The following is a 15,975-nucleotide window of genomic DNA, read 5'->3' on the forward strand; positions in this document are numbered from 1 at the left end:
TAAGATCTCTAGGAGTGAAGGCGTTTAGTTAAGACATGTTTTATAACACTGATTTCTGACACCCTATTAGCATTCTTATTAGCCAGTGCAGAGAGAGCTCATTTATGAGGTGCTTGAATATTTTCTAAGCATGCAGTTTCTATGCAGAGAAAATTAACAAGCTTACAAAGACTTCACTCTGAAATTTAATAGCGAAGACTGACTGTTCCAGCGTCGTATTGCCAAATGTTTGGATTCAATATACAGATGTCTTAAATAGTCATTGAGTGTGTTACTGCTTAGATTCTCTGTAAGATAAGCATTGAGTACAATCTAGGTCAGTTTAAGATGATGCCAGGCGTAAATAATGGTACTTAATTCTTTGTAGCACTTTATGAGGACCACATCTCAGAATCAGGAATGTCCAGCTATGTATAATGTGCATGGCAACAGATGATATTTGTGTACAATACACGGGGACAGGAAGTAACAACAATTGGTGCTCAATGAGTGGGGTAACGAGATACATGTACTTATTTTGTAGCTTACCTATATAAGTTAAAAGTTATATACTCAGAAAGTATGAAGTACCGATTTCCATGAGGGTGGAATATTCACTGCACTGACATGAAAATGAGTCATTGAATCAATATACTTTACTATAGTTCTATGATACGATTAAAGAACAAAGTTGATCAATAGACCATCTCTGGAACTCGTGTACAAAAATTATGTAATCTTTAGTTTTTGACAAATTCATCGATGTGAATCACTAAATTAAATAAACTGAAACAATGAATATTTTTAATACTAGTTTTCTTTTTAGAATAGGCGTAACTCTGCTGAACATTCTTTTCACCAAAACTATTCTCTACCATCAACTGTTCATTACACTTTAATTGTATACTGACAAACATTTATGCAGAAAAATTCATTGCGTCTGTTTAAGCGCAAGCCTTCTTCAAAATGGAAAAGTGGTGAAAGAGACTAGCAATTTTAAATATCCGGTGACATAGTCTGGCGACTATGGTAGATATTTTCTCTTTCTGCCGAGTCAAAGTTGATAAAATTACCTACATCCTAGGAACCAGCTGTAGTAATATAAACAGCTACATTTATGTCAATCCAGACTTAATAGTATTTTACTGTAATACTGTATATTCTTTTCATGATTGCACATGCTAAATGTGTACTTTTTATTATTAATTAATACAGAGCGCCATTGGGTTACGATGCCCCTGATATGCGAATTTTTTTCCTTACAAAGTGGAACACTTCGTGCCTTACAAAGTGAAGCACTTCGTAAAGCGAAAAATTCAAAAGGCAAAAAAGGAACAAACCTTTATAGATGTTCATTTTTATATCTTTGCCATACAAAGATGAAAATTTCTTCAACTTTTTTCTGCCATATGATTTCAACTAAAAATATTATCGAAATTAAATTTTGGCTGTCGGTGTGCTGATTATGTTGAAATAATGAAAATGCCAATATGATATTCGCTGAAATCTTTTTCACAACGCCTGAAAGAGGTATGATGCTCACTCGCCCTCTGTCTCATTTTAGCATTATTCGTTATTAGTTATAGGGAAAACAAAATCGAAAATAGATGTGATAAAATCTTAGCCAATCACAAAGTGGAAGTTTAGTTTAGAAAAAAACATACGAAAACTTATCTTTAAGTACGTGTTTACTAAGCTAAATTTATTTAAGTTAAATTCAATGCTCATGTTATATGTGTCTCGAAGGTAAGAACTCCCTACGGTACGTACTGCACATAAACATTGGAACGTTACATTTTATAGCTGATCATAGTCGCTAAATACACTAAAGTTACTGTAGGTAACTATAGTTACTAGGGTTAACATATTATTTTGTTACTAATTTTCAACATTTACCGAACGCGTATAAAAGTTTGATGAATTTTACCAGGGGGTGTTTGATTAAATAATTACCATGAGTTTCTATATCACTTTATACGGCATTTTCGCCTTATGATGCCAACACTGAAATTAATTGAAACTATATGATTGAATACCAAATCATTTTTCCTTGTAATCGTAGCAAAACCGCCCTTATTTAGCCATTACTTGCTTATTATTTCACCTTCACATTTAAACACCTTTACAGTTTTATTTTTTCTCTTAATTTGTTTCAACAGCACAAAACACTTTTCATGATTTGAAGTTTAAAAGTTACAATTGTTTGAAAAAGTTTGAAAACCTTTATAGTTGTATTATTTTTTTTCTCAATTTATTTGAACTACACAAAAAAATCTTTCATGATATAAAGTTTGAAAGTTAAAATAGCAACTGTTGTTATATGTTAAATAGAATTAAAAGATTTTTGTTGCCGACTTTTCATTACCTGAGCATTCAGCTAATTTTTACATAAAGTAAATTTTACATAAAATAATTTTTAGATAAAGTAAAAATGAAAATGCATAGCTGACAGCATTGGAAAACACAATCATATAAATATCACACTGAAAAATGACAAACATGAAATTTACTCTAACAAAAATCAAATATGAAAGAGTAAATACTGTGTGAAGCATGTAAAATTCCCACATCACAATTGTAAATATGGAGTTGTCCACTCAATGGCATCAAGCTTATGCTTACTTTACGGTAAAGTATGGTAAAGTCTTTACAATATGTTGCTCCTATCAGTTCTCCCCAATACAAATGCTGTTTGTAGAAAATGATGACAAGGACTGCAGCTTTTGCAGCTGGAATTTTTTTAAGCTGCTTCAGCCTGTTTCTCTACATACATATTAATGAGTTGGCTTGGTACCCAACCTCTCCCACAAGACTTGTACCGATAGATGCAACACGGGCTAATCCTGAGCTCATCATCAAACTCTCCAGAGAAAGCTTGAAGACTGACCGACCAAAAGAAAAAGAACTTTTCATCACCGTCTCTGAAAGTGGGCAGCTATTTTTATTACAATAATTCAACTTGTATTGGAGTAGTCTCCCCTTAGATCAAAGGCCAATATGTAGCAATGATATATGAACTTGTAGGAATAAAAGTTGGTCGATTGGTGAGGCCTAAAAAACCCAATTGCTTTAACATGGCGCAGCAGTGAATTGTGAGTTTTAGTTTCAAAATTGGTGAATTTCATTTTTAAATTTCAGTTTCAACTCGTCACAAAGGTCAAACATATAATATGTGCCATTTGCTCCTAACTCCTGCAGTTGTTTACAAGGATTAACTAATTCTTATTAATTAGTATTATCTCAATCCATCATTTAGGCTGTGCATTAATTCCTTGTTGCCATTGGCTGAGTTATTATACATTTCATTGGTCAATACCAAAAGTAAACAAATAGCACATTGCCAAAGGTAAATTTCATTGTGACTTTCATATGAGAGTTGAAAGCGAAAATTGAATTTGTGAATGTAAATATAGCTTAGTGCTTACTGTAGAGTGAAACAAGATAGATGTATCAATAGATGCATGCCTAGTATAATATTAAACTCAGTTTAATAAGCATTTGTACATATTTTATTAAAACAAGACTCTGACTCGCTATATTTGCTAGCCCTTTTTTATTAATACTAATGAAGTCAGGGTCAAATTTCAGTTAAATTAAGAACATATTTATGAAAACTTTCTTTATTATATTTACGGTATGCCCAAGTACAATTTATTAGGCCACCTGCTACAGTTGTCAAAAGAACTGAATTCAAGTATTGTTGATTCTAGATTGGCTTTGTAACTCAGTGAGATTGGGCAATAAAATGTGTATGCTGTCAACCGCGATTGCTACCGCTGCCTCCAGCAACATGACATTCGCGATGCCGCAGTCGCACAAGCTGTGTAATTGGATAATTCAGCTACAACAGCTCTTTGCCAATTTAAAGTTTGTCAAGCACATTCCATCAGAAGAGATAAAAAAAGTGGCACACAGCAAAAGAAAATGGACCATTTCTATACTCTAAAATACCTGATGGTCGAAATGTCTCCATAACTGGATATCGACAAACTTGGAAATATTTTAGGAGTAAAGAGCAGCAGGCAGCTATAAGAAAGGCCTTCACCTTTACGACGCGCTATGAAAGCTTTGCCAATCAGAACTTGGCTAAAGCTAGGCAAAGTTACATCTATATAGAGAACCCCATACTTATTGGCGTGCATATGAGAATAGGTGATTTGGTCACGATTAAAAATGGAAAAAGACTAGCGACAAAAGCGTTTTACGATGCTGCTCTTTACAAAGCATTTCTGTATTTCGATAAATCACCTGCTATAATATTCGTAGCAGCCTCGGACAGTCCAAAACTAGCCAAAAAGATGCTCTCAGATGCCGCTGAAAAGTATAACATCTTCTGGTCCAGTGGCACAGCCTTTGAAGATATGGCCACCCTTTCCAAATGTAATAACAGCATTATAAGTGGTGGTACATTCAGCTTCTGGACAGCGTGGCTTGCAGGAGGAGTAACCTTTTACAACGCTAATGCATCATTGCCAGATAGTCCTTTTAGTAAAAGGTATATAGAAAGCAACTTTATTCTGCCATCTTGGATTTCAGTAGCATGGGTTTGAGGAGTTGTCCTTTCCGAAAAATCCGAAGCTAGAGAAGTTGTATTCTGTTTATTTGTTTCCAAATTATGTTTTGAATTTTGTAGCTGTAATTCAACCTAGTTGCCACACTTGCTGACCTAGCAGCTCAAAATGTCTTACTTGCTAGTCAAATATGGGGTATCATCTAAACATGCCACCACAGCACTAGTCTAGACATATCAGCAAAAGCAGAAGCTTGTTCAACAGACACTTTTTTTTACTAAGTTAGGTAGTATTTTAGTGAGTGGATGGTGAACATATCATGGATATTTGTCCATCGCTATCTACAAAAAAATACTATTAAGGATTGTCTTCTCTTTTATTCTAAAGTTAATAAAAAAGAGAGAACAACTCCTATCACGCAGCAGTATTTCGTTGCAAGTTACTTGAGTCGCTTGAATGTTTTCCAAGTCCATTATTTTAGAGTTTTATCAAGTCAGGCTGTAAAATTCTTGTTATTATATATTTTTACCTTACTTAGATTTATTCAATATAATTAAAATCTCTTCACATTTGAGTCCTTTTCTCGAAATGCTAGATAGGGAAATAACAAAGCAATTAATTTGACCATAAATTTACACTTTTCAGCGTGATTAGTAAGGTTGTGAGCAACTTATAGATCCCATTCTAACTACTACAGAAACAAGGCTATCTTAGAAGCATGCATTGTGTGGTCTCAATTGTAGCTACACTATCGACACCATACTGGCACCCTTTAATACAGCCATAAGATGAGGTGGTACTAGAAGAGGCAAATTTATGATTTATTGCTTGTTCATAACTCAAAAGTCTAACGTACATGACACCCTCTCCAAACTAAAATAAAATATTAGATTTTTAATTTGGTTTTGATTTTTTAATTTTAATAAGCATGATATTCAACATAAATAAAATCTGTTCACATTCATCATACATACTTACCCAAACAATAACACACTTTGCTTTACCTATTTCAGGTCAATTAAACATAATTGTAGTGCTAAATTTATAACATATTCCAATATTTGTGTATACTATTCCATATATTTATCATATTCAAATAAATTTAAATATTTTACATCAAACTCCCTAACAACTACTCAACACTGTCATCATTCTGACAATGGAAAGATTCACATACTCCTGAATCAGCCTATCTTGCCTGATTCTTACGCTGCGTAAAACAAGTGCTTTATGCTTTCTAGGAAAAACTAACAAAATACTGAAACATCGAGAATGATAGTTCAGTTCAGACAAATGCTAAGGTTACAATAAGTGAAGGGCCAGTGCGTATCTCATGTTTTGAAATCAACTAGTGCTTTCAAGGACCCTCAATGTCGCCTATCAATGCGGTAGTTGTCTTAACATCTGATAGCTGTTGTACAATGTACTATAAAACATGACAGTTCTGAAAGGATACCGTATAAAATAACTAGTAAAAGACAGCATATAATACAAATAACAAATATTGCTATACATTGTATTGCATTGCAATACAAATTCCATTGCATTTATACATTGCAATACAATTACATACATATTGCAGTGCACTATATTGCATTGCAATACATATACATATGCATTGTATTGCAATACATATGTAATTGTATTATAATGCAATTTGCATTGCAATATGTATTTTAATGCAATATGCATTGAATTGCAATCCATATTGTATTGCAATGTAGTGTATGCTCTTACAATGCTATAGCATGTACATGTACAATGCTTTGTAATGCATGTTTAAAAACTCAATTACCTTAACGTACATGTAGAAGACATAAAAAAATCACTTATAGGACACAAAGAAAACCTTTGACATCTAACAGCAATGCATTCATACTGTCAATAAACTGCAGCTTTGCCTGTCGAGTGGATCCTGTCAATGAAGGTTCGAGCTTTTTGAAAGAGTCAACAAGAAGCTGGTGATGAGCTTTACCTTTCTGCTGTTCAAGTAGCATCTCCTCCAACCGCTTGTATTGTTCCTTAAACATAGCAATGACTTAAAGCTAACCCAGCAGAGCACAGGCTATGTTATCTTCGCTTCAACACACTAAAGATGTTTCTCATTTTCTACAAGACTAGCTTATATATGAGCCTATATAGCCTCGTATAACTCTCAATTTTTGTGTTTTGTTCATCTGCACAGTTATAGCGATGTCCAGTTGTAGTGATGCCCCTATGTACAGTTGTAGCGATGTTCAGTTGTAGTGATGCCCCTATGTCTAGTTATAGCGATGTCCAGTTGTAGTGATGCCCCTATGTCTAGTTATAGCGATGTCCAGTTGTAGTGATGCTCCTATGTCCAGTTGTAGCGATTATAAACTAACAGTAAAAATCCACTTTGTTATTCTTTATGTTTATTTGTTACTCCTCATACTACTAGTTACTACTGTTACTCCTCTACTACTCATACAACTATGTGGTCAATGTGGTAAATTGCTGTTCTGATCGGTAGCTTTCACCTCTCACCGCACCCCACCTGGCACCTGTCACTGGCTAGTCACACTACACACGCACGCACGCACGCACACACACGCGCACACACACACTCCTACCACAGCACCTCACCTGTCACAGCACCTCACTTGTCACAGCACCTCACCTGTCATCTACCTTACCAGTCACTAATTAGTATGACTAATCCTAAACAAGCACATGTCACTGCACCCCTCACCTGCAAAAACCTATTTAACCTAGCTCTCATAGCTAAATGTGCATCTTTCTTGTTTGCTACATGCATGGCCATCTCAGATAGAAACTCAAATCCAGACTTGGCTACATCACTGCCAAATCTACAACACAACTACATGACATATCCAAAATGTCTCATGATAAATAATTGTATAGTCATGTAACTCTACTATAACAGTTCTGCATCAGGCCAAGAGAGCAGCAGAAGTTTACCGAGCCAAGTGCAAGAGAAATAAGGCTTGTATGAATATGGGCAAAATGGCCTTGTGACACGACATGTCTAAAGGAAGTTTTACAATCAATGAAGCACTATATATAGTAAACACACTAGTACTTGACTGAACAGAAAGGGTTAAGTTGATTTCATTTATGGTACAGGTCGACACCGTAAAGGTTGTAGTTTGAATTTTCTAGACATTTTTCAATACAGGATTGGACAAATTTTTAAAACACCAAACCACTGCTATTTTAGTCTGATGCCGACAAACATTCCTCAACACTTTGGTGCCTACTCTTGTATAAACAAGCAGGTTCCCTCATCCTAAACTGTATTAATAACTTTCCATTGACTGTGAAAGTACTTAGACTAGCACAATTCCTGTTTAACTGAATATCATTTGTATGCACCAAGTTTGTAGAACTCAATAAAAAAAACAGAAATCAAATTATCAGAAGTCAAGTAACTGAAGAAACATAATGATTGCATTACACTGAGTCTGATAAGTGGTGTCTTTTAGGAATAAAAAAACAAATAGTTTTAGTGTAAATCTCTTGATGCTAATGAGAAGAAGCCATCTGGTTTTGTCTACTTTTGATCCTTCATTACCAAAAACCTCAACCAGCCTCTCGTTAGAAACTAATGCTGTCAGCAGCCATTATTTATTTCTCAGCTAGTGAAAAATTCTGTCAGTATTTCTGTGATATCTTAAGAATTAGTTGTCCAATCGACTTAAAACTTCTCAATTATACAGAAAACATATGACTCATGAAGCGGCCAGATTTTTCATAGTTCTAGCTGAACCAAAATTGGCACAAAACAGCAGCTAAGTTTTGTCATACACAGGATCTGATGAGACAACAGCACCCTGAATTATCATGAGCCCACGCTACCCAGTGTTAAAGAAGCAACCATAACTTACCTTGTGAAACTTAAATGAATGGAGGATAAGATTGGTTCCAAGAGACTGGGAGGTAGTTCGAGTACCTTATCGGGGCGTATTTCAAATACAAAAGCTAGTAGTTTATAATACAAGGAACGTAAGCTAGGGAACTGAATGAGAGAGGCATCCATTATAGGCACATAACTGTCAGCCCGAGAAAGACAACCTCTGTAGCCGTGACTGACACCTCCTCTCCCGTCTCTGGAGGTAAAAAGGGAGAGCTCAATGCCTGCATTGACCAACTCGGCAGGCCATCTTAATATGTATTGTGCGAAAAGAGATTCTTATTTCAATACACATAATTTACTTTACTATATTTTTTTTTGTCTCATGGTCTAATTGCTTTAAATGGTCTTGACCTTGACCTGTGTATATAAAGTTTATATCTACCTAAAGTCAACTCACTCATCAATGGAGCTTTGATGTGACCGTTGCTTACATTGCAGTCACTTTGCTATACCGTTATTGTTATTACTACTATTATTAAAATATACTTATTATTAATGAGCTCAAAGTAGCTGGTTGTTACTAGGGTGAAGAAGTGAAGACTCAATGCGAATGCTTTATAATATGTACTGCGCTCAAACATTCAGAGTGGCATTTGAATATATCAAAGACATCAAACATGAATAAAACGGAATAAGGGTTCACAATGCCTTAAAATTAATTATAATTTAATTTCAATTACATGTTGTACAAACTGCTGGGGGAGCATTAAGCTTTATAATAAGTGAAACTATTGAAGGTTTACAGTCAATAAAAGGGATGTGGAGCGTGACAATGAACTATATGATCATGATAATAGATGATGCTGAATGGCTAGGAGGTTCTATTGAAATTTTAGTGCGCTTTGTGTATAATTAGATGGTGTGACTGCCCTACTATCTAGTATTACTAGATAGCAAGTGAACGCTTTATCCCTAGTAAGTATTTTAACCACTGTTTTGTACAGCGGCGGTAGACTAGTTATAAGTGAGTACAGGTAATGCATCTAATCTAACTACCAGACCTTAAGTGTGTTACAATCACTGTATGTTGATTGCTATAAATAAAACAGTTCTACATGTACATGTACCTTCATCAGGAATGAATTTTTTGCTTTTATGATACCACATGGTAATACCTATTTTTCTATTTAGATTTCCAGCACCATAAGTAAAACATTTTTTCTATAAAAATGATTATGGGCTATACAGCAAAGATATATATATATATTATACATAATACGTATATATACCCGTATATACATGTACACATATATTTATGGAACATATATATCTACTATATAAACGGCAATCGTTCTGTCTGCGTGTGCGTGTGCGTGTGCGTGTGCGTGTATGTGTGTATGTGTCCGCATTATAGAGTACCGTACTTTTCGGACTATTACCCGCTACTAGGTATCTAGGGCGCATTAACGGGAATCTCCGGTTAGTACACGCCTCTATTATACATAACCTAATCATCGTTTCTACACAACACGTCATCTCCGGTTAGCGCGTAGTAATTTACACGCGGTTAATATTTACTGCCAACATGTACCGAGAAGGTCATATATATTTATGCAACATATATATATATACATATATATATCTATAAATACCATGTTCCTCGATGTGTAAATTGTAATAGTCAACATATATAGCGTGTATATATAACGTATATATATACATGTATATATACGTGTGTATTTATAACGTATATATACATATATATACGTATATATGTGTATAAATAGGGTATATATACATGTGTATATACGTGTATATATACGGTATATATACGTATATATACGTATATATATGTGTACATATATACGATATACACATGCGTACATATATATATATATATATATATATATATATATATATATATATGTGTGTGTATATATCTATATATATACATACCCCTTTTCAGGTAGTTGAGCCGCCATCCATTTGCTTAGGCTTTCCAAGTAGATCAGCCGCTGTCTGCTCCTGCTCCATTTTCCTTCAATTCTTTCTGTGACCTTCAATTCACTATTCCAACTCGCTGAAATACTATTAGATTACCAATTTTAAAAACACTTGTTCAACTCACTCAATCATTCCTGATTTCTGTCTTCTCATTGTTTTTGCATGTAACAAAAACATCATTTTGTTGATTACTATATAAAGTTATACGTACATGTATGTACAACTGATAGTGGAAACAACTTGAAACAAGAAAGTGGAGGTACCAATGAGACTCGAAACTGTGACAGAACTTAACTTAGGAAGGGCTGCTTGAAAGTTTGTCAGTCGATGACAGAGAAAGATTAAGATCTCTAGGAGTGAAGGCGTTTAGTTAAGACATGTTTTATAACACTGATTTCTGACACCCTATTAGCATACTTATTAGCCAGTGCGGAGAGAGCTCATTTATGAGGTGCTTGAATATTTTCTAAGCATGCAGTTTCTATGCAGAGAAAATTAACAAGCTTACAAAGACTTCACTCTGAAATTGAATAGCGAAGACTGACTGTTCCAGCGTCGCATTGCCAAATGTTTGGATTCAATATACAGATGTCTTAAATAGTCATTGAGTGTGTTACTGCTTAGATTCTCTGTAAGATAAGCATTGAGTACAGTCTGGGTCAGTTTAAGATGATGCCAGGCATAAATAATGGTACTTAATTCTTTGTAGCACTTTATGAGCACCACATCTCAGAATCAGGAATGTCCAGCTATGTATAATGTGCATGGCAACAGATGATATTTGCGTACAATACACTGAGACAAGAAGTAACAACAATTGATGCTCGATGAGTGGGTAAGGAGATACATGTACCTATTTTGTAACTTACTTATATAAGTTATATACTCAGAAAGTCTGAAATACCGATTTCCTTGAGGGTGGAATATTCACTTCATCGACATAGAGATGAGTCATTGAATCAATATACTTTACTATAGTTCTATGATACAATCAAAGAATGAAGTTGATCGATAGACCATCACTGAAACTCATGTACAAAATCATGTAGCTTTTAGTTTTTGACAAACTCATTGATGTGAATCACTAAATTAGATAAACTAAAACAATTAATACTTTTAATACTAGTTTTCTTTTTGGAATACACGCAATTCTGCTAAACATTCTTGTCACCAAAACCATTCTGCCATCAACTGTTCATTACACTTTTAATGTATGCTGACAAAAATTTTTGTGGAAAAATTCATTGCATTGGTTGATGCTCAAGCCCTCTTCAAAATGGAAAAGTGGTGAAAGAAACCAGTAGTTTTAAATATCCTTAATTTTTAAGTGATGTCTGGTGACTATATTAGAAATTTCTCTTTCCGCCGCGTTCAAATCAATTATAAAATTACCTACATCCTAGAAACCATCGGTAGTAATATGAACAGCTACATGTATGTCAATCCAGACTTAATAGTATTTTGTGATACTTGTTAACTCAATGATCAGGAGTTAAGTTCTCATGAAACAGATATAATTGTTTACCATGCTGATTCACCAGTCACACCGCAAGTTACTTATACTTGGTTTAGTTTTTATTCAACTTTTTTGAAAGATTTAAAAGCAAAACTTGCAAACTCTCTCAATTTTAGGCGCTGTAACACTATGAAAACATCTTAAACTTTTAGTGTTTTACTATTAGCCTATATATATAAATCTCAGTGTTTTTCTGTCTGTAATCTGTCCGTCGTTTGTTTGTCCAGTTATAGCGATAAAGTTTTAGCATTAAAAAATCACCTTCATACTGTACTTGAACTCACGACAGTCAAATCGCAGGTCTACTAACAACAGGTGCTAACAGGTGCTAACAGGTTCTAACAAGTGCTCTTATTAGATATCGCTCAGGTCATCGCTTATTATTTCATCGCTCTTACCATATACTATATATCCCTTTTGCGATTGCACACGCTAAATGTGCACTTTCTATTATTAATTAATACAGAGCACCCTCGGGTTACGATCTCTCTGTTATACGAATTTTTTGCCTTACGAAGCGGAACACGATGTGTTTTCATCCTTGCCATAATAGGAAGAGATTTCGTCAACTTTTTTTGCTATTTGACAACAACAAATCATTTTATTGAAATTGAAATTTGGCAATCGGTGTGCTGATTACGTTGAAATAATGAAGATGCCGATATGACATTTGCTGAAATCCTTCTCACAACGCCTGAAAGAAGTATGATGCTCACTCGCTCTCTGTCTCATTTCAGCATTGTTCATTATTAGTTACATGTATAGTGGAAGCAAATTCAAAAACGGATGTAATAAAATTTTAGCCCATGACAAAGTTGAAGTTTAGTAAAATACATACTAGAACTTAGCTTTAAGTATGTGTTTAATAAGCTAAATTCATTTAAGTTAAATTCAACGTTTATGTTATACATTGTCTCAAAGATAAGAACTCCCTATAGTAAGTACTGCAAATAGTACATTGCAATGTTACATTTTATTGCACATCATAAAAACTTAGTAACTATAGTTACCTACAGCAACTATAGTTACTTTATAGTTAGTACCATAGTAACAGTGTATTAAGGCTGACATATTATTTTGTTACTAATTTTCAACATGTACAGCACATAGAATAAATGTTTGATTTTACCAGGAGGTTTTTGACTAGATAATTACTATGGGTTTTTATATTACTCTATACTGCATTTTCAACTATGATGCCAACACTGGAATGAATTAAAATTATATGATTGTATACCAAATCATTTTTCCTTGTAATCGTAGCAAAACCGCCCTTATTTAGCCGTTACTTGCTTATTATTTCACCTTCACATTTAAATACCTTTACAGTTGCTTAATTTTTTCTCTCAATTTATTTTAACCGCTCAAAACACTTTTTTCATGAAATGAAATTGAAAAGTTACAGTTGTTTGAAAACCTTTAGTTGTTTTATGTTATTTCTTAATTTGTTTGAAGTGCACAAAACACTTTTTTCATGATATGGCGTTTGAAAGTTAGAATGATAACTGTTGTTATATGTCAAATAAAATTAAAAATTTTCTGTAGCCGACTTTTTCATTACCCAGGCATTCACCTAGTTTTTACATAAAGTAAATTTTACATAAAATAATTTTTACATAAACTAAAAATGAAAATGCATAGCTGACAGCATTGGAAAACACAATCATATACAGATCACATTGAAGAATGACAAACATGAAATTTACTTTATCAAAAATTAAATATGAAAAAGTTAATAGCCTACTGTGTGAAGTATGTAAAATTCTCCCATCACAATTGTAAATACAGAGTTGTCCACTCAATGGCATCAAGCTTACGCTTACTTTACCATATGTTGCTCCTATCAGTTTCTCCAATACAAATGCTGTTTGTAGAAAATGATGACAAGGACTGCAGCTTTTGCAGCTGGAAATTTCTTAAGCTGCCTTAGCCTGTTTCTCTACATACATATTAACGAGTTGGCTTGGCACCCAACCTCTCCCACAAGACTTGTACCGATAGATGCAACACGGGCTAATCCTGAGCTCATCATCAAACTCTCCAGAGAAAGCTTGAAGACTGACCGACCAAAAGAAAAAGAACTTTTCATCACCGTCTCTGAAAGTGGGCAGCTATTTTTATTACAATAATTCAACTTGTATTGGAGTAGTCTCCCCTTAGATCAAAGGCCAATATGTAGCAATGATATATGAACTTGTAGGAATAAAAGTTGGTCGATTGGTGAGGCCTAAAAAACCCAATTGCTTTAACATGGCGCAGCAGTGAATTGTGAGTTTTAGTTTCAAAATTGGTGAATTTCATTTTTAAATTTCAGTTTCAACTCGTCACAAAGGTCAAACATATAATATGTACCATTTGCTCCTAACTCCTGCAGTTGTTTACAAGGATTAACTAATTCTTATTAATTAGTATTATCTCAATCCATCATTTAGGCTGTGCATTAATTCCTTGTTGCCATTGGCTGAGTTATTATACATTTCATTGGTCAATACCAAAAGTAAACAAATAGCACATTGCCAAAGGTAAATTTCATTGTGACTTTCATATGAGAGTTGAAAGTGAAAATTGAATTTGTGAATGTAAATATAGCTTAGTGCTTACTGTAGAGTGAAACAAGATAGATGTATCAATAGATGCATGCCTAGTATAATAATAAACTCAGTTTAATGAGCATCTGTACATAGTTTATTAAAACAAGGCTTTTACTCACTATCTTTTCTAGCACTTATTTATTAATACGAATGAAGTCGGGGTCAAATTTAAGTTAAATTAAGAACATATTTATGAAAAACTTTCTCTCTTATATTTACTGTATGCTCAAGTACAATTTATTAGGCCACCTGCTACAGTTGTCAAAAGAATTGAATTCAAGTATTGTTGATTTTAGAATGGCTTTGTAAATCAGTGAGATTGGGCAATAAAATGTGCATGCTGTCAAGTGCGATTGCTACCGCTGCCTCCAGGAACATAACATTTGTTATGTCGCAGTCACACAGGCCGTGTAATTGGATAATTCAGCTACGACAACTCTTTGCCAATTTAAAGTTTGTCAAGCAAATTCCATCAACGGTGGTGAAAAAGTGGCACACAGCAAAAGAAAATGGACCATATCTATACTCTAAAATACCTGATGGTAGAAATGTCTCCATAACTGGATATCGACAATCTTGGAAATATTTTAGGAGTAAAGAGCAACAGGCAGCTATAAGAAAGGCCTTCACCTTTACAACACGCTATGAGAACTTTGCCAATCAGAACTTGGCTAAAGCTAGGCAAAGTTACATCCATATAGAGAACCCCATACTCATTGGCTTGCATATGAGAATAGGTGATTTGGTCACGGTTAAAAGTGGAAAAAGACTGGCGACAAAAGCGTTTTACGATGCTGCTCTTTACAAAGCATTTCTGCATTTCAATAAATCACCTGCTATAATATTCGTAGCAGCCTCGGACAGTCCAAAACTAGCCAAAAAGATGCTCTCAGATGCCGCTGAAAAGTATAACATCTTCTGGTCCAGTGGCACAGCCTTTGAAGATATGGCCACTCTTTCCAAATGTAACAACAGCATTATAAGTGGTGGTACATTCGGCTTCTGGACAGCGTGGCTTGCAGGAGGAGTAACCTTTTACAACGCTAACGCATCATTGCCAGATAGTCCTTTTAGTAGAAGGTATATAGAAAGCAACTTTATTCTGCCATCCTGGATTTCTGTAGCATGGGTTTGAGTTGTCTTCTCCAAAAAATCCGAAGATAACGAGGTTGTCTTCTGTTTATTTGTTTCCAAATTATGTTTTGACATTTGTAGGTGTAATTTAACCTAATTGCCACACTTGCTGACCTAGCTGCTCAAATGTCTTACTTGCTAGTCAAATATGAGGCATCATCTAAACATGCCACCACAGCACTAGTCTAGACATATCAGCAAAATCAGAAGCTTGTTCAACAGACACCTATTTTTTACTAAGTTAGGTAGTATTCTAGTGAGTGGTGAACATATCATGGATGTTTGTCCATCGCTGGATACTAAAACATAATATTAAGCATTGTCTTCCCTTTCAATCTAGTGAAATAAAGAAGAGAGAACAACTCCCACCACGCAGCAATATTTCGTTGCAAGTTACCTGAG

At 34.5% G+C, this 15,975-nt stretch overlaps 1 protein-coding gene across 3 annotated transcripts; it reads left to right on the top strand.

Annotated features, from left to right (window-relative positions):
- The first annotated feature begins 2,701 nt into the window (after positions 1 to 2,701).
- Positions 2,702 to 15,915, top strand: LOC137408237 (galactoside 2-alpha-L-fucosyltransferase Sec1-like). Of its 3 annotated transcripts, none has more exons than XM_068094661.1 (4): positions 2,702 to 2,906; positions 11,042 to 11,167; positions 13,723 to 13,951; positions 14,736 to 15,915. In XM_068094661.1, the coding sequence occupies exons 2-4, from the start codon at positions 11,153 to 11,155 to the stop codon at positions 15,572 to 15,574; spliced, it is 1,083 nt and encodes a 360-aa protein (XP_067950762.1). In that variant the 5' UTR covers positions 2,702 to 2,906; positions 11,042 to 11,152; the 3' UTR covers positions 15,575 to 15,915. The 3 variants fall into 3 exon arrangements, with proteins under 3 accessions (XP_067950762.1, XP_067950765.1, XP_067950764.1); XM_068094664.1 differs by having other exon boundaries at positions 11,042 to 11,163; XM_068094663.1 differs by lacking the exon at positions 2,702 to 2,906 and adding an exon at positions 9,280 to 9,303.
- Positions 15,916 to 15,975: the final 60 nt, after the last annotated feature.

This window comes from Watersipora subatra, chromosome 11 (assembly GCF_963576615.1).
Source record: "Watersipora subatra chromosome 11, tzWatSuba1.1, whole genome shotgun sequence".
In the NCBI taxonomy this organism is placed as follows: Eukaryota; Metazoa; Bryozoa; class Gymnolaemata; order Cheilostomatida; family Watersiporidae; genus Watersipora; species Watersipora subatra.

Coding starts and splice junctions, on each gene's coding strand:
- LOC137408237 (XM_068094661.1), top strand. Junction 13,952..14,735: donor TTTCATCACCGTCTCTGAAA/GTGGGCAGCTAT, acceptor TGTTGATTTTAG/AATGGCTTTGTAAATCAGTG.